The following is a 20,208-nucleotide window of genomic DNA, read 5'->3' as shown; positions in this document are numbered from 1 at the left end:
AAACACTTTTTCTCACAGAGAGTGGTGAGTCTGTGGAATTCTCTGCCTCAGTGGAGGCAGGTTCTCTGGATGCTTTCAAGAGAGAGCTAGATAGGGCTCTTAAAAATAGCGGAGTCAGGGGATATGGGGAGAAGGCAGGAACGGGGTACTGATTGGGGATGATCAGCCATGATCACATAGAATGGCCAAATGGCTCGAAGGGCCAAATGGCCTACTCCTGCACCTATTGTCTATTTGATATTTTACAAGGCTTCCTCAATCTTCTCCCTAATCTACCTCATTTAAGGGATCATATACTGAGGGGTCGGAGCACATTTTCTGGAGTTTTACATATTGAAGTTCATACTCATTGTGTCTCAAGGGTGGGTAGATTTAGATCTCAAGCGAACTGTTCAATTAATGAAGAAAATAATCTGCCTGGAAATTGGTCTGCTGTGTAATAGGAGCAGTAATGGGATTACTGTGCTGCTTTGGTATTGTTATTGGTTTATGCGGGAAGCTTAATTGGTGTGCTATCCAGTGCATGAGGATTCTGTTTTTATATGATGATATTGTAGAGGCACCAAACGTGGTGAATAAATGGATTACTTTATTCAGGCATAAAAGGTTTGTTATACATACACGTTGGTCCTCTAACATAAAGTTGTTGTTGGTGCTGCGAGGCTGTTGCCTCGTGGGCTTGAGCTGAGGTGGAAGGACACTCAGCCCTGGAGAGAAGAGAGCTGGTCAGCTCGAAGTAAGAGAGAGAGAGACTTGTTCTGGGGTTCGTTATATATACCAGGACACACCCCTATACCCCGTGACAACTCCTCCCTGCCATTGCCCAGTCATGTGACCCTACCTCCGACTGCTGAGGGTTCGTGTAGCTAGTGGCCCAACCACCGGGTGCTGCCACAATATGATAATATATGATTAGGTGTGGTCTCATCTAAGCTTGGCCATGCTAATCATGGCTATCCGATACTATGGTTGAAGTAGGAAGTCCCAGGCCCGACCCGAAGCATCACATATCCATGTTGTCCAGAGATGCTGCCTGACCCGCTGAGTTACTCCAGCAATTTCATGGTTTTTGCATTATGATTCAATTTTCTTGCTGCCAGCCCTTGCAAACATTGATTTTTGAACCATTGGGATCGCTTCTGGGGCATAATAGATGATTTCAACTTTCCCAATATACATTGGGACTGAAAGTGTCAAGGGCGAAGACAGAGTAACAGATGAAGGGTCTCAACCCACAACATCACCCATTCCTTCTCTCCAGAGATCCTGCCTGTCCCGCTGAATTACTCTGGCATTTTGAATTTTTATTGTACTTCTGTTAATTAATAACTTTTTGTCAAAACATCCAAGTATCAAGAGGACAATGGTGGCTGCCAGTACAGTAGTAAATGTTCAATGTTTTGAGACTAATACTTTGTACAGGGTTGATCATTGTTGTAAATGCAAGTCCTTAAAATCTGTTTCGTGAAAATGTAAACATTTATATGGCCTCAATCAGAATTCATCAACACACAGCTGCTAGGGCACTTTTCCATTATCTTCATGCAGATCAGCTGTAAAACAGTTGCAGCTGACAATGGAGTTGGCTTGTAACCAACCTGTGCTCCAAGAAGCAGTGGCACTCTCTTACAGTTTCCCTTGCCAAATGGACTTCCAATTGATTTTGCAAGAACAGATAGTTAAAAGCTTTTGATAGGTGATGACATGCACATTGGTGGAATTGTTGACAGTGTGGAAGAAAGTTTTAGGCTTTCAGAATGATAACAATGTTGTTCGGTACGGTACGGCACGGCACGGACTTGTAGGGCCGAGATGGCCTGCTTCCGTGCTGTAATTGTTATATGGTTATATGGTTATAATGTGTTAGTAAAATGGACTGAGAAATGGCAAATGGAGTTTAATCCAGACCAATGTCTGGAGTTTAGTTTATTGTCATGTGACGTACAGTGAAAAGCTTTTTGTTGCGTGCTATAAAGTTCAGTAAAGTCCGATTAAAGATAGTCTGAGGGTCTTCAATGAGGTAGATGGTCTGCTCTCCAGTTGGTGATAGGATGGTTCAGTTGCCTGATAACAGCTTGAAAAAAACTGTCTCTGAATCTGGAAGTGTGCGTTTTCACACTTCTGTACATCCTGCCTGATGGAAGAGGGAGTTTCCGGGGTGAGACTCGTCCTTGATTATGCTGGTGCCTTGCCAATGCAACATGAAGTGTAGATGGAGTCAATGGAAGGGAGGGTCGGTTTGTGTGACGGTCTGGGCTGCGTCCACAATTTCTTGTGGTCTTGGATGGAGTTGTTCATAAACAGTGCTGTGTTGCATCCTGATAAGATGCTGAAGCATTTTAGGACTACTGATAAGGTTAGGATATTCACCATGAATGATACAGCCCTAACAAGCATTGGAGAACAAAGGAACCTTGCTAGATACAAGTCCATAGGTGGTAGCACAGGTAGATAACAGGACTAAGATGACATGCAAGATATTAGCTTTGAATACAAGAGCAAGGAGGCTATGCTCAAGAATTAGACAAAGTGCAGACCGGTTGGGTCTGCTCCCCAACGCAATATTCCACCACTTTCTCTCTCCTCTTCCCCCCCCTCCCCCATCTCCTTTCCCCCCAGATCATGGCGGTTTTTACCAGGTAAGAACGTACGTGTTGCGTGTGTGGTACTGCAGAAGGATTAAACGACTTTGTGCGTTTTGTGCCCTTTGACCTTATGACCTTCCGTGCAACCCCCTATTTAAATGCAGCCCCCCCCCCCCCCCCCATTGCGGGACATTGGGATGTCACTTTGGAAGCGGGTTGAAAGATTTTCCATTTAAAAACTTGGTTTCGGGTATTTTTAAAACGCTGTAACGTGAAATATAGCATGTAATGTGAAGTGAAGCAGTTTATTTTGTCGACATACATACATCCAAGATGCGACTTTTCTTTCTTTTCTTTTAAAATCTTTTTATTAGCTTTTTTTTCAAAAACGAGAACAAAACAACAAAAAAAAGAATAATGATAAACATAACAATGATATTGATACATAGGGATCAGGATTACATTAATAACAGGTATAACCTAAATATGAGTCCAGTGTCAAAATACACATTGAATATAGACCTCCCGGTCTCTATGTAAATATAGTTAAATGTTTAAAAGAAAACTTATATATAAAAAAAACAAAAAGATAAAAAGAAAAAAAAAAGAGAAAAAAGGAAAAAACAAAACCCCCCTAAACTAGAAAAAAAAAGCAAAACAGAATTTGGGCTGCAAAGAATTTCTACAATTTAAGTCCCTGTTGGTAACATGAGGGGGAACTACTTTACTCAGAGAGTGGTAGCGGTGTGGAATGAGCTTCCAGTGGAAGTGGTGGCGGCAGGTTCGTTGGTATCATTTAAAAATAAATTGGATAGGCATATGGATGAGAAGGGAATGGAGGGTTATGGTATGAGTGCAGGCAGGTGGGACTAAGGGAAAAAAGTTGTTCGGCACGGACTTGTAGGGCCGAGATGGCCTGTTTCTGTGCTGTAATTGTTATATGGTTATCATCAAGTCCGTTCCACCGTATAAAGATAAAATAATTTTTATAACGGTTGGAGAGGGGACAATTTATGTTGTGTGAAAATGTTGAAAAAAAATCTTCCCCAAGTCATATCAAATTTAACCAAGGGTTCAACAATGTCACCTGATTTTTTCTAAATTTAAACATGATATCGTTTCAGAGTACCAATGGAGTGTGGTCGGAGGGTTAGAGTCTTTCCATTTAAATAAAACAGATTTCTGGCAATTAATGTGGTAAAAGCAATCAGCCGATGGGTGGAATGGGACAAATGAATAGAATCTAACTGGTAGCCCAAAAATTGCAGTAATCGGATGAGGTTTTAAAGTGTGTTTTTAATGTTTCTTTGTGTGTCTTGTGTGGGGGGGGGGGGTGAGGGGGAAACCGTTTCGGTCGCCTCCTCCACGGAGAGGCGACTTCTTCCAGATCGCCTCCCCCGTGGCCTAACATCGAGGATTGGGCGTTGTTTCCCGGAGACGTGCCCGGGGCTTTAGTTGCGGGCGCAGCACGGACTCTCGGCGTGGAGCGGGCAAGCCCTCGCTGGGGGTCGCCGGCGGGGAGCACTCCGTTCGCTGGCCTGAAGCCGCGGTCTGCAGAGCTCCAGCTGGCGCGACTACCGCAGCCTGGGATCCCTTGTTGGGGACCCGGGAGAAGAAGAAGCCACCACTGCCGGCCTGCGGCCTACTTCTACCGCGGACCCGGCGTGGACTTACCATCACCCATGGAGGGGAGCTTCGACCGCCAGCCCTGCGGTCTGTGGTGTTTCTGGCTGAGGCGTGATGGGGACTTTAAATCTTCGACCGCCGCCCTGCGACCCACACCAACCTAAATGGAGGAGGACTGACCAAATTCTGTGCCTTCCACCACAGTGATGAATGCTGTGGTGGATGTTTGTGTTACATTTTTAGTGTGATTTGGGTGTTCTTTATCATTGTACCGCTGCTGGCAAATTCATTTAACTTGCATTTTATGTGCAATGTGACGAATAAAACCGTATTGTATTGTATTGTAGGTTGTAAATCAATATCTAAAACTACAGAAATAGTATCAAAGATTTCTTTCCAATATTTTTCCAAAAGTGGGCAGGACCAAAGCATATGGGTCAGTGAAGCCACTTCAGAGTTACATCTGTCACAGGTAGGATTTATATGACCACAAAAACGAGCTAACTTATCTTTTCACATATGAACTCTGTGAACCACCTTGAATTGTATCAAAGCATGTCTTGCACACATTGAGGAAGTATTAACTAATTGAAGAATCCTCTCCCATTTCTCTATAGATAGAGAAATTTGGAGTTCTCTTTCCCAGTCATTCTTAATTTTATCAAATATATCTATTTGTAATTTCAAAATCAACTCATAAATAATCGTTATTAAGCCTTTCTGATATAGGGTTCAAATATAAAAAAAATTCCAAGATTTCGGTTTGATGTGGTAACGGAAAAAAGGGTAGAGTAGCCTTAAAAAAATGTCTAATTTGTAAATATCTAAAAAAGTGTGAGTTAGGTAAATTATATTTATTGCAGTTGTTCAAAAGACATAAAACAACCATCCAAAAGCATCACGAAAAGCTACTAATCCCTTCCTCTTCCATAACAGGAAGGCTGGAAGAGAAAATTAGATATGATTGAACTCAATAAGATAAAATCATTCAATCCAAAAAACCTACGAAATTGAAACCATATTCGGAATGTATGTCTTATTATTGGATTAGTCGTATCAATCTCGTAATTGTAAAAGGTAACGAGGCCCCTCGAATAGAAGCCAATGATAGCCCTTGCATAGAATCGCGTTCAAGATTTGCAGATGACACAAAGCTGGGTGGCAGTGTGAACTGTGAGGAGGATGCTATGAGAATGCAGGGTGACTTGGACAGGTTGGGGGAGTGGGCAGATGCATGGCAGATGAAGTTTAATGTGGATAAATGTGAGGTTATCCACTTTGGTAGCAAAAACAGGAAGGCAGATTACTATCTAAATGGCGTCAAGTTGGGAAAAGGGGAAGTTCAACGGGATCTGGAGGTCCTTGTACATCAGTCTATGAAAGTAAGCATGCAGGTACAGCAGGCAGTGAAGAAAGCGAATGGCATGTTGGCCTTTATAACAAGAGGAATCGCATATAGGAGCAAAGAGGTCCTTCTGCAGTTGTACAGAGCCCTAGTGAGACCACACCTGGAGTATTGTGTGCAGTTTTGGTCCCCTAATTTGAGGAAGGACATTCTTGCTATTGAGGGAGTGCAGCATAGGTTTACAAGGTTAATTCCCGGGATGGCGGGACAGTCATATGCTGAGGGAATGGAGCAACTGCGCTTGTACACTCTGGAGTTTAGAAGGATGAGAGGATATCTCATTGAAACATATAAGATTGTTAAGGGCTTGGACACGCTAGAGGCAGAAAACATGTTCCCGATGTTGGGGGAGTCCAGAACCAGGGGCCACAGTTTAAGAATAAGGAGTAAGCCATTTAGAACGGAGACGAGGAAACACTTTTTCTCACAGAGAGTGGTGAGTCTGTGGAATTCTCTGCCTCAGATTCTGTGCAGGTTCTGTGGATGCTTTCAAGAGAGAGCTAGATAGGGCTCTTAAAAATAGCGGTGTCAGGGGATATGGGGAGAAGGCAGGAACGGGGTACTGATTGGGGATGATCAGCCATAATCACATTGAATGGCGGTGCTGGCTCGAATGGCCAAATGGCCTACTCCTGCACCTATTGTCTATTGTCTAAGATTTATCCATTCTGGGCATTGGGTATCTTCTAAATCTTTTGTCCAAAACGTTAAATAACGAACATTAACTGCCCAATAGTAGAATCTAAGGTTCGGCAGTGCCAAACCACCGTCTTTTTTTGATTTCTGTAAGTATTTTTTATTTATTCTGGAATTTTCATTCTGCCATATATATGAAGAAATTTTGGAGTCAATAATATCAAAGAAAGATTTAGCAATAAAAATTGGTATAGTCTGAAATAAATACAATGTAATGTCAGAGTTATATCTGTTTTCGCTAGGTCGAGCAAACATTGTTTACTTATTTGGGAGCATTGATGAAATCAGCATATTATTTGAATTTTGTTTGCATGCTTTTGAGTCCATTAAATTGACACAGATGCAAATGCAAAATTGCAATGGCAAGATAGTATGCACATCATGTTTACATGTTGTTACATCCACTTTATGCACAATGGTAGCCAGTGCAGATCTGTCTAATTGACTGGATAAGTTCAAGTTCAAGTGAGTTTATTGTCATGTGTCCCTGTATAGGACAATGAAATTCTTGCTTTGCTTAAGCACACAGAAAATAGTAGGCATTTACTACAAAACAGATAAATGTGTCCATATACCATGATATAAATATATACACACATGAATAAATAAACTGGTAAAGTGCAAACAACAGAAAGTGGTCATTAATAATCAGAGTTTTGTCCGAGCCAGGTTTAATAGCCTGATGGCTGTGGGGAAGTAGCTATTCCTGAACCTGGTTGTTGCAGTCTTCAGGCTCCTGTACCTTCTACCTGAAGGTAGCAGGGAGATGAGTGTGTGGCCAGGATGGTGTGGGTCTTTGATGATACTGCCAGCCTTTTTGAGGGAGCGACTACGATAAATCCCCTCGATGGAAGGAAGGTCAGAGCCGATGATGGACTGGGCAGTGTTTACTACTTTTTGTAGTCTTTTCCTCTCCAGGGCGCTCAAATTCCCGAACCAAGCCACGATGCAACCGGTCAGTATGCTCTCGACTGTGCACCTGTAGAAGTTAGAGAGAGTCTTCCTTGACAATCCGACTCTCCGTAATCTTCTCAGGAAGTACAGGCGCTGATGAGCTTTTTTGATAATTGCGTTATCAGTGGTTCCCATTGTGGTGAGTTGCCTATATTATAACAGCTACTTGGAAATAAATGTCCTGATATATTTGATTGTGGTTATTTGATTGCTGAAATTACAACCACAACAACATCAATTCAGGCAGATGTTTCAAAAGATCTTCAATAAGTACAACTAATTTAAAATCATACCTGACTCTTTATAGATCCAACTTATTGGTGTTAAGCAATGCTCCATGTTTGTTGCGAGGTGGCCAGAACCACAGGTGCAATGGATGGACGCTGATGTGGTTTTATTTTCAGTATGAGGAGCCTTCAGAGAAGAGCCCTTGATGCATTTTTATTGTTTTTTGGGGGGGGATTAAAACATCTGCATTGATTCTATTTATTTTGGAGCTTTCTTTTCATTAAGTCATAGAAATTGTGTTTCTGTGAGCAGAAGCTATATATATCTTTGCACATCGTTCCTGGACAATTGTCTGCAGACAAGATTACATCTTTCAGTAGCTGCACAGATAGCCCACTGAAATTGAAGGCAACAATTGCTATGCTATACTGTTCAAAGATTAAAAAATAACACTGCAGATGCAGAAAATCTGAAATAAAAATTAAATGCTGGAAATGCTCAGCAGGTCAGGCAGCAAATGTGAATGAGAACAGCTCACGTTTATTTTGGTATTCTCCTTTCTATTTGTCAATTCTAAATAAAGCACGAACGATGGGGACTGCAGAGAGTGGTGAACATTACCTGGTACATCACAGGTACTGATATCTCCACCATTGATGGAACCTACAGAAAGCATTGCCTCAAAGGTGGTTAATATCATGAAAGACCCTCACCACCTTGGCCAGGCTCTCATCTTGCTGGTAGCATCATGAAGATATAGGAACCTTAGAACCGTGACCTCCAGGTTCAAGGACAGCCCTTTCCTGTCAACTATCAGGCTCTTGAACCAAACTGATTAACCCCTTAACCACAACTCTATCTCAGCAAAGATCTATTACAGACTTTGCTTTGGTTGCATCATGTATTTCTATTTGCACTATTATAATCCGATTACCTAGTATTATTGAAAGTTTAATTTAATATTGTTTATTGTATTTTTATTTGTTGTGTTAATGAGGGTGTAAAACTGCAGCATGCAAGAATGTAATTTTTCCTTTCTTGGTGCACATGACAATCACCCTTGACTCGACAAAGTTATTGACTTAAAATATTAACTCTTTCTCTCTCGGTATTTCCTACATTTTCTGTTTTATTTCACAAGTTTTCTGTTTTATATCAGATTTTCTATCAATCTGGTACCATTGTTACTTCTTTAGTTAGTTGTGGATTGATTCCCTTTCCCTGAGAATATCCCTCACTGGATGTATCTTTGTTGAGATTTATAAAATACTTAAACGTGTGACATGGCTTTTTCTATCATTTTGGCCACCACATCTATGTAATTGCTTAAAATAAAGATTGTGACCCTATTTTAAGACTGCTCTCAGTCGTATCCTGGTCCCTCTTCCCCAAACGATCCTTTACCCAGTGATCATTAATTAATCCTGGCCAAATCTAAATGAACCTGCACCTGGTCAGGTGCACAAAATATTATTCTAGAAAACTGTCCTGAATATCATGAACTCCTCCTCCTGTATTGCTATTGTAATGCGATTTCCCCAAGCTATGTGAACATTAAAGTAGCCAACAATTTTGCCTGATGGTTGTAGGGAGGAAGCTGTTCCTGAACCTGAACCTTTACAGTTTTCAGACTCCTATACCTTCCTCCCGATGATGGGAGTGAAATGAGAATGTGGCCAGGGTATGGGTCTATGATGATGCCAGTTGCCTTTCAGAGGCAGTGACTCCTGTAGATCCCTTTGATGGTGGGGAGGTCAGTACCGTGATGGACAAGGCTGTGTTCACAATTTTTTTGCAACCTTCTTCGTTCCCGGGCGTTCAAGTTGCGGAACCAGGCCATGATGCAATCAGATTGTGGTCAGTTGATAAGGAAGTGAAGGATCCAGTTGCAAATGGATGCTAAAAGACCCATTTCCGTGAGCTAGGCAACCACTTTGGAGGGGATGATGGTGTTGAAAGCTGTAGCCTATGTACAACAGCCTGACATATGTGTTTTTATTGTCCAAGTGGTTCAGTGCAGAATGGAGAGCTAGTGAGATTGCATCCTCCGTTGACCTGTGGCAGTAAACAAATTGTAGTGGATCCAGGTTCTTGTTGAAGTAGGAGTTAATATGCGCCATACCAAACCTCTCAAAGCACGTCATCACCACAGACGTTAGTGCCACCGCTCATTCAGGCATGCCGCCTTACTCTTGGGCACCGGTATTATTGTTGCCCTTTCAAAGCAGGTGGGAACCTCAGACCTCAGTAATGAGAGATTAAACTGGCCACTAAAGCTCCAGCCAGATGGTCTGCACTGGTTTTAAGAACATGACCAGGTATGCCGTCAGGTCCAGATGTTTTCCGATGGTTCACCCTCCAGAAGGATCTTCTAATCTTGATCTCCATGACTGATTGTAATACCATCAGGGGGCTATGAGGCCCGGAAAGGCATAGCAATATATACCAATATTCTCCCCATCAAAGTGTGCGTAGAATGCATTGAACTAGTTTTGGAATGATGCTTTGCTGTTGCTTGAGCTACTTCCTGCTTTCGCATTATAGGAAGTGATAGCGGCAAGCCCTGCCACAGTTACCGAATGTCCACCTCATTCCTCCAACTTAGAGCAAAAATTATTTTTTGCTTTTTTTATGGCCTTATCAAGGTTCTACTTGGACATTGTATGAACCTGCATCACCGGACCTGAATGCCAGAGATCTGGTTCATAGAAGATTACGGACCACCAGGTTCATCCAAGGCTTCGCTTTTGGAGATCACTCGAATGGTTTTCAAGGGAACACACTCTTCCACACATTTCCTTATTAAGTCAGTAACAACTGTGACATTTTGATTCGGGTCCATCGCTGAGTCCTTGAACATTGCCCAGTCTACCAACTGCATATTGTTATAATCTGAAATGCTCTACCTAAAGATGTGGTGGAGGTAGTTTCCACAGTGGCCTCCAGGAGAGAATTGGCTCTGTATATGTTCAAGAAGGAACTGCAGATGCTGGAAAATCGAAGGTACACAAAAAAGCTGGAGAAACTCAGCGGGTGCAGCAGCATCTATGGAGCGAAGGAAATAGGCAACGTTTCGGCCCGAAAGAGCTGAGTTTCTCCAGCTTTTTTGTGTACCTTGGCTCTGTATATGGCTAGGTGAAAAATTGCAAGGCTGTGGAGAAGGAGCTGGGAGTTGGAATTGATTAACTGATCTGTAAAGAGATGGAGGAACATTGTGGGACAAATAGAAGCTTCATGTGCCTGAACAATTCCATAACAAGAGATGTGACTGAACTAAATCAAACTGTCCTGCTAATTCCCCGCTTCCCTTATGCATCAATATGCAGGCTCTTCTGCCAATTAAGCTACAACGATTCTCAGCTGACTCCCACAATTTTCAACTATAAGAAGGGTCTCAATGCAAAACTTCACCCATTCCTTCTCTCCAGAGATGCTGCTAGTCCTGCTGAGTTACTCCAGCATGTCTACTATAATACATCATCTGTTTTGCCTTCCCAATCAAATTATCCCATATTCCAGTAGTTCAGATGTCTATTTTACTTTATATCCTGTTTGTTTTTAACCAATTAGGCTAACTATTGATACATTTAAATTAAATTTCTTTATTTATATAGCACATTTTTAGTCAACTTGCATTGACCCCAAAGTGCTTCACATAATTACATTCACACACACAGGCAAAGATGGGTGAAGTGTCTTGCCCAAGGACACACACAGGCAAAGGTGGGTGAAGTGTCTTGCCCAAGGACACAACGACAGTATGCACTCCAAGCGGGATTCGAACCAGCTACCTTCCGGTTGCCAGCCGAACACTTAGCCCATTGTGCCATCTGTCGTCCCCCTTAAGGTGCCACATAGGAGATTAGTGGGCAAAATTAGGGCACATGGTATTGGGGGTAGGTAGAGTGCTGATATGGATAGAAAATTGGTTGGCAGACAGGAAACAAAGAGTAGGGATTAACATGTCCCTTTCAAAATGTAAGGCAGTGACTAGTGGGGTACCGCTAGGCTCGGTGCTGGGACCGCAGCTATTTACAATATTCATCAATGATTTAGATGAAGGGATTTAAAGTACCATTAGCAAAGTTGCAAATGACACAAAGCTGGGTGGCAGTGTGAACTGTGAGGAGGATGCTATGAAAATGCAAGGTGACTTGGACAGGTTGGGTGAGTGGGCAGATGCAGTTTAATGTGGATAAATGCTCCACTTTGGTAGCAAAAACAGGAAGACAGATTATTATCTAAATTGTGTCAAGTTGGGAAAAGGGGAAGTACAATTGGATCTGGGGGTCCTTGTTCATCAGTCAATGAAAGTAGCATGCAAGCACAGTAGGCAGTGAAGAAAGCAAATGGCATGTTGGCCTTTATAACAAGAGGAGTTGAGTATAGGAGCAAAGAGGTCCTTCTGCAGTTGTACAGGACCTTAGTGTGCAGTTTTGATCCCCTAATTTGAGGAAGGACATTCTTGCTATTGAGGGAGTGCAGCATAGGTTTACAAGGTTAATTCCCGGCATGGCAGAAAACATGTTCTCGATTCTGGGGGAGTCCAGAACCAGGGGCCATAGTTTAAGAATAAGGGGTAAGCTATTTAGAATGGAGATGAGGAAACACTTTTTCCACACAAAGAGTTGTGAGTCTGTGGAATTCTCTGCCTCAGAGGGCAGTGGAGGCTGGTTCTCTGGATACTTTCAAGAGAGAGCTAGATAGAGCTCTTAAAGATAGCGCAGTCAGGGGATATGGGGAGAAGGCAGGAACGGGGTACTGATTGGGGATGAATGGTGGTGCTGGCTCAAAGGGCCGAATGGCCTACCCCTGCATGTATTATCTATTACAATAAATAGTCTATAATACTATTATCTAATTTTCAATCTTTTATAGGCGCTGCATAAAACACTGTAAATTAAGGGGCTGCCCCACTTGGGCGACCTAATCCGCGAGTTCTGGCGAGGTTGCCCTCGATTCATACTCGCAATTTGGTACACACGAGGTCGTAGGAGGTCTTTGTAACTCTCCTTCGTGCTCGAGAGTGGTCGCCGTGTACTCGAGGCTAGGTCGCAGCGTATTTTTCAACATGTTGAAAAATGCCCGCGAGTAAAAATGGAAAAAATCGATACTTTTTTTACTTGTAGGTTTAGTCGTAGTAGGTCGTAGTAGATCGGCATGCTAGTCGTAGGTAATCGAGGGTAGTCGAATGTAGTCGGAGATAGTCTTCATCATCGTCGAAGGGAGTTCGAACGAGTTCGAAGGAGGTCGTCTTCACTCTCCACTATTCGGTATCCAATTTTCCCGAAGCTAGTCTTCAACATAGTCGAAGGAGGTGGAAGGAGGTCGAAGGAGGTCTTCTACATAGTCGAAGGAGGTCTTCAACATAATAGTGAAGAAAGCTAATGGAATGTTGGCCTTCATAACAAGAGGATTTCCGTATAGGAGTAAAGAGGTTCTTCTGCAGTTGTATAGGGCGCTGGTGAGACCTCATCTGGAGTATTGTGTATAGTTTTGGTCTCCTAATTTGAGGAAGGACATCCTTGTGATTGAGGCAGTGCAGCGTAGGTTCACGAGATTGATCCCTGGGATGGCGGGACTGTCATATGAGGAAAAATTGAAAAGACTAGGCTTGTATTCACTGGAGTTTAGAAGAACATATAAAATTATAAAAGGACTGGACAAGCTAGATGCAGGAAAAATGTTCCCAATGTTGGGCGAGTCCAGAACCAGGGGCCACAGTCTTAGAATAAAGGGGAGGTCATTTAAGACTGAGGTGAGAAAAAACGTTTTCACCCAGAGAGTTGTGAATTTATGGAATTCCCTGCCACAGAGGGCAGTGGAGGCCAAATCACTGGATGGATTTAAGAGCGAGTTAGATAGAGCTCTCTTCAAACTCTCTTAAACTCTTCTAAACTCGCCAATTAGGTCGCCCAAGTGGGACAGCCCCTTTAAGCACTTCCTTCCTGAAGCTAAACTAAACTATCACAAGTGTTAGAGACTAAAAATAGTACCTCTTTCCCTTTTCAAGAATTCCCAAATCTTGCATTCAATGAAGCTGCAAGCTGTGCACTCCAACAAAAGCTTTGATCTTAAAAACAAAAGGGATTAATTATTATGTTTGTAACATTGTATTTCAGGCAATATTGTACCAAAGGAGAGAAGACGACATCGATCTCACAAATTTTTATGCCTGAGAGTTGGGAAGCCAATGAGGAAGACATTTGTGTCTGTAGCAAGTGCATCCATGCAACAGTATGCCCAGAGGGACAGGAAACACGAGTATTGGTTTGCAGTGCCACATGAACGGTGAGTCTATTAACTTTGGACGTTTTATTCTCTGGTAGAAGTGGCAATCTGACAGGTGCATAGTGGAAACTTTAACTAAGCTAACAGTCCATTTGGTTACCATTGTTCCTTGGTAATATCCTCTGATGTTTGTATGAAACACAAAGTGCTGGAATAACTCAGCAGGTCATAAGGCATAAGTGATAGGAGCAGAATTAGGCCATACAGCCTATCAAGTCTGCTCCGCCATTCAATCATGGCTAATCTATCTCTCCCTCCTAGCCCCATTCTCCTACCATCTCCCATTAACCCCTGACACCTGTACTAATGAAGAATCTATCTCTGCCTTAAATATATCTATTGACTTGGCCTCCACAGCCTTCTGTGGCAAAGAATTCTACAGATTCACCACCCTCTGAGTAAAGAAATTCCTCCTCATCTTCCTTAAGGAACGTCCTTTGATTCTGAGACTGTGACCTCTGGTCCGAGACTCTCCCTCTTTTGGAAACATCCTCTTTACATCCACTCTACCCAAGCCTTTCACTATTCGTGATGGCAGGATTCGTCAGGCAGCATCTGTGGAGGGAATGGATAGGCGATGTTTTGGGTAGAGACTCTTCTTCAGACTGATTGTTGGGAGCAGGACAATGCCTTGCAAGTGATAGGTGACGTTTCAGCTTGAGACCCTTCATCATTCTGAAGAAGGGTCTCGACCCAAAATATCATCGGTCTGAAGAAGGGTCTCCACCCGAAACGTCACCCATTCCTTCTCTCCAGAGATGCTGCCTGACCCGCTGAGTTACTCCTGCATTTTGTGTCTACCTTCGATTTAAACCAGCATCTGCAGTTCTTTCCTACAGATGAGGGGTGTTTGATTAGCAGATAGGTGGACAAAGGCAAGAGATAAAAAGTGGGCCTGTCCTACTTAGGCGGTTTTTTGTTTTTTTCGCCGACTGATGGCGACTGTCACAGTCCTAGCAGGTCGCCGAAAAACCGGCGACTGGACCCCCCCCCCCCCACCTTACGACAACCCAACACATAGTCGACGTCAAGCTACCGACGACGGGCGACCCAATCGTCGCGACTTAAGACCTACGGCAACCTACGACCTCACAAGCGACAACCAAAGTCAACCTACGCTCACCCGCAACAAGTTACGACAAGCAACGACTCTGTCAGCGACAACTGAAGACAATTCAGTCTTCAGTCAGGTGACAACCAACGTCACCTGGCAACAACCTGCGTCATCCTGGTGACAACCTACGACAGGAGAAGACAAGCTACGTCAAGTCCACAGTCGCTGAAAAGTTTTGAACATTTCAAAATCCAGCGTGGACCAGAAAAACGTTACGACTCTTTAGGTGACTTGAGGAGACGACTCACGACCATACAGGCATTAACCCCGCGTAGTCGCCGATAAAATCGCCTAAGTGGGACAGGGGCATAAGGGTGTCAGATAAGGAGAGGAGTGAAATGAAAAGCCAGTGGGGAATTTTTGTATGTTCCTGATGATTTAGGATGAAATTCTCTTTTATTTTAATAGATTGGTGCAAATTAAAAGACCTTCTACCCTCTCTTGCCAACATTAAAAGTGTACTGTTTATTACAACCATGCGAATTGTTCACTTTCTACATTGACTATCCTAAGTGAACAGATTATCTGTAATTTTGTTGCATAAGTAGTAATCACCAGTTGGAAATATTTAAATTCAGCTGAATGTTACCAAAGTTTCAGTCTAGTTAGAAATTTACAAATATTCATTAGTTTTATTCGTCAAACATTAAATTGTCTTTCAAATCATGCACTAAAATGCTGTCTGGGAACCTGCACAGCTTGCTTCAGTGCCATCTGTGCATGATTTTCATGAGGACACCTCATGATGTTTTAGCCAATACCTCTCATTAAGTGTGTGCAATTTTACAAACCAGTGCATTCATTGCAACAAACCAATGTAAATTGACATAATAAAATAGTTAGGGGGACAGAAGGAGGTCAATAGGCCTTTCACGTCCATGCCAACTCATTAGTTTCACCCACTGGCCCTTTCTCCGTAGCCTTGCAAATATTTCCTCATCATATAAGTGGGACCAGTTGGGTCCCAGCATCACACGGGAGGGCTGGTCCCCCAACACAATATTCCATCTCTCCACCAATTCCAATATTGGTCGCCAGTGGGGGGGCTTTCTGGAGCACTATTATGGATGCTGTGGGCTGAAGGGACTGTTTTCCAGAGTGCTAGTATTGATATTTGGGCCGAATGGATTCTTGAGCTGGTGGCTCAGTCACTCAAGCCTGTTGTGCTGGCAGCTCACTCACTCACGGCTGGTGGGCTGGCAGTTGACTCACGGCTATTCCTTTAAATTCCATTTCAAGCAGGGTGCAAGGCCACCAAATTCAAGTGCAGTTTCTTACCACTTCAAGCAGGGTGAAGGCCACCAAATTCAAGTGCAGTTTCATACCATTTCAAGCAGGGTGCAAGGCCACTAAAGACAGCGAGTCGTGACCTCTCCCTCCTCCATCTTGCAGAGACTGAGCCACGCCCACACTTCTGGGTTTTGTAGTCCCTCCCCCCTCCCACCAGAAGGGGCGTGGCCTTCATGGCGTGATTGACAGAAGAGAGAATCTCAACATTTTTTAAACACTAATAACACTTTTATTTTTTATCGATGGGAAAAATTCTCGGCACCTGATGAGCGGAGGGGGACACTGAGTAAGAAAAATCACAGTCGTACGTGGTAGTGTTTTTTCTAAAATCAATATAAACCGCAAACAGGAAGTGGTCAAGATTAGACTTTTCATTATATAGAAGGCAAGGCAACTTTAATTAGGCAAGGCAACTTTAATTAGGCAACACAGCTTTAGCATTTCCAAACCAAAGGCAACACAGCTTTAGCATTTCCAAACTATATTTTCAAACAACATTAAGGGCACTGACTGGTCAGTAAAACCACACACAGTTTAGTAGACATGTGTTCAGTGCTATTCACAGCTCAGACTGAGAGACGTGATCCTCTCGCTCCCCCATCTTGCAGCGACTGACTGAGACACGCAACACTTCCGGGTTTTATAGTCCCTCCAGAAGGGGCATGGCTTTCAGGAGAGAGAATCTCAACATTTTTAAAACACTAATAACTCTTTTATTTTTCATCGTTGGGAAAACTCCTCATGTCCTGCGCAGCGGAGGGGGCCTCTGAGTAAGATGGCCAAAAATCACAGTCGTAAGTGGCAGCGTTTTTTCTAAAATCAATATACAGAACAACAGGAAGTGGTCAAGATCAGACTTTTAGTAATATAGATAAATGCTCAGCCCAAGGAGAACAGAACATGACTTGCAGTTCCATTGCTTTTCTGATTATGATCTCTGCGTTACCCACCACCAAGTTTGCGCAGAACACTATGCACATAGCAAGATGGTTAAGTCTAAAGCTGAGCCACTGAGGCCCAGAGGTGGTGTTGCCATTCTTTACGAGTATTTGAGATTTCCTCCACTCCAAGTGAACAACAATTCATGAGGTTGGATGTATCCACTGAATTCAACATAGAAATATTAAGAAAGGCAGACAGAATGGACAAGGGTGAATGGTCATTGCCCGTGTCATATTGATCTTGATTGCATATAATTGCCATGTTTGCATGATTTTGGTATTTACAATTTGGACAGGGGATACTGAGGTGGTTGATAACAATACCGGCAACATGAAACCTTTGACAGGCTGAGTACTTAGTTCTCTCTTTATCATTTGTTTATTTGTTATAACTCATGGGTAGCGAGCATTTATTGTATTACAGGTGGTAGGGTGTAATTTTTTTCTGACTCACTGGGGTGAGGGAACTATGGTAAATGAATCAGCATGAGGTAATACAAAAATAAATTTTCAACAGTACCTGATGGACAACTTGGAATTCACCACGCAAAGGTTCCCGTATAATGTGAGATTATCCACAGATTAGAAGCTTACAAAGAACATTTCCCTGTTCCGACAAATGTTAGGATAGGTAATTTCAATGTTATAGATTGTTATTGTCACCGTACTTCAAAAGCTTTGTACTTAATTTGCTACTAAATATCCAATTATGGTACAATAGGAAAACGTATTTATTCCACTGAAAATGGATTACACTTCCAGGAATATTAACCATTGTGCAGTATTGGGGTCTGAATTATTTGCTCTGTTCTTTTGAGGGCTTATGAAATACTTTCTTGTTGACTTTTTTTCTGACTCAAGCTCTGACCAAATGATTCTGTTGCTCTACAGTCATTTAAATACAGTGTGCATAGTTATTGCAATCAATTTTTTGATTTTTTGTTTAAATGGTACCATAATAAGCTTTGCACATTGAGTCACTGAGACTGTATAAATCATATCATATTGTTTACTTTGTGTGTGTTTGATTTTCGCAACAAAATACTTCACATACTGGAAATCTGAGACAAAAACAGGAAACTCTGAAAGAAACTGAACTGCCTAGAAGTATCTGTAGAGAGGAACAGTTCTGGCAAACTGAAAAAAACCAACTGCTTTTCTTGTTTGTTCTGCAGAATATTTTATTTATTTGGATGGAGTACTGGGTGGTTCAGTCTTTTCCTGTCCTTTCACCTCTAATTCTCATTTCTTGGTTAGATGGTTTGATGCTGCTCATTGATTTTGGTTTAAATATAGTAATGCAGGAATGGAAGTGATATCGACATTTTAAATGGAAACACCTCCTTTTGCTCTCCTGTTTCAAGTCGTGATCAATCAGAATGTTGCCTTCTAAGCTTAAGTGCTACAAATTTCCTTGGAAAAATGATATAATTTTACAGTGTAGGAGGCTAATCAATCTACCATTCTTGTGCCAACATTTAAAAAGAGCTACCCTTGCATTCCAGGTGATATCAATTTGCTGTTGTGTGGGAGGTAGACAATAGGTGCAGGAGTAGGCCATTCGGCCCTTCGAGCCAGCACCGCCATTCAATGTGATCATGACTGATCATCCCCAATCAGTACCATATATCCCCAGACACCACTATCTTTAAGAGCCCTATCTAGCTCTCTCTTGAAAGTATCCAGAGAACAGGCCTCCACTGCCCTCTGAGGCAGAGAGTTCCACAGACTCACAACTCTCTGAGAGAAAAAGTGTTTCCTCATCTCCGTTCTAAATGGCTTACCCCTTATTCTTAAACTGTGGCCCCTGGTTCTGGACTCCCCCAACATCGGGAATATGTTTTCTGCTTCTCACGTGTCCAAACCCTTAACAATCTTATATGTTTCAATAAGATCCCCTCTCATCCTTCTAAATTCCAGAGTATACAAGCCCAACCGCTCCATTCTCTCAGCATATGAAATTCCCGCCATCCTGGGAATTAACCTTGTAAACCTATTGAAACTCCCTCAATAGCAAGAATGTCCTTCCTCAAATTAGGGGACCAATACTCCAGGTGTGGTCTCACTAAGGCCATGTACAACTGCAGAAGGACCTCTTTGCTCCTATACTCCTCTTGTTATGAAGGCCAACATGGGTTCTAGGGGTTAGTGGAGTCAAGGGATATGGGGAGAAGGCAGGCACGGGTTAATGAGAATTAGATAGAGATCTAGGGGCTAGTGGAGTCGAGATATGGGGAGAAGGCAGGCATGGGTTATTGATAGGGGACGATCAGCCATGATCACAATGAATGGCGGTGCTGGCTCGAAGGGCCGAATGTCCTCCTCCTGCACCTATTTACTATGTTTCTATGTAACATGGCATTCGCTTTCTTCACTGCCTGCCACTCACTGGGGTGAGGGAACTACGACATTGCTGTGGTAAATGAATCGGCATGAAGTAATACAAAAATACATTTTCAACAGCACATGATGGACAACTTGGAATTCACCACGCAAATGTTGCTCTACAATGTGAGATTATGCACAGATTCGAAGCTTACAAAGAACACTTTGGGGGGCGCTGTCCTGTGCATGGCTGCCCAGCCAGCAGCTGTCTGTCTCTTCATCTTTTTTTTTTAAATTTTTAGTTAGTTAAAGTGTTTTGTTTGGAGGTCTAAACGTTTTTATGTGGAGGGTGGGGGGGGGGGGGGGGGGGGGGGGGGGAAACTATCCTTCAGGGTCCCTACCTGGTCGGAGAGGCAGCTTTTCTCCGGCTGCAGTTTCGACCCGTCCTCGCGGCCTACCAGCGGGCCTGGAGCGGCGTTTCCTGTCGGGGACCGCCCAGTACCACGGCTTCGGCGGCGGCACAGCGCTGGAGCGCTATCGCGGAGCGGGCGATGCCTTGCCCGGGTCGCCGCGCTGGGACCGGCGATAAAAAACATCGCGGAGCTGCGGGACTGTGGAGCGGCCAGCTGCGGGCGGCGGCGCTGACTTTACATCGGGAGCCTGGGATCTCTCAACGAGATCACCAGTTGTGGAGCTCCATCCGGCGCGGCCTTGTTGGCTTCGGAAGCCGCGGTCTCCAGTACGGAAGCGGCC

At 43.2% G+C, this 20,208-nt stretch overlaps 1 protein-coding gene across 3 annotated transcripts in view; it reads left to right on the top strand.

Moving 5' to 3' along the window:
• oxr1 (oxidation resistance 1) overlaps window positions 1-20,208 on the top strand; it is a 420,907-nt gene that overhangs the window by 327,452 nt on the left and 73,247 nt on the right. For all 3 annotated transcript variants that reach the window (XM_033020271.1, XM_033020272.1, XM_033020274.1), the window contains one exon: window positions 13,617-13,785. In XM_033020271.1, coding sequence (XP_032876162.1) covers window positions 13,617-13,785 — 169 coding nt within the window. The remainder of the gene's footprint in view (window positions 1-13,616; window positions 13,786-20,208) is intronic.

This window comes from Amblyraja radiata, chromosome 4 (genome assembly GCF_010909765.2).
Source record: "Amblyraja radiata isolate CabotCenter1 chromosome 4, sAmbRad1.1.pri, whole genome shotgun sequence".
NCBI classification, from domain to species: domain Eukaryota; kingdom Metazoa; phylum Chordata; class Chondrichthyes; order Rajiformes; family Rajidae; genus Amblyraja; species Amblyraja radiata.
The sequence above is the reverse complement of the archived record's forward strand: the minus strand, read 5'-3'. Positions and strand labels throughout refer to the sequence as shown.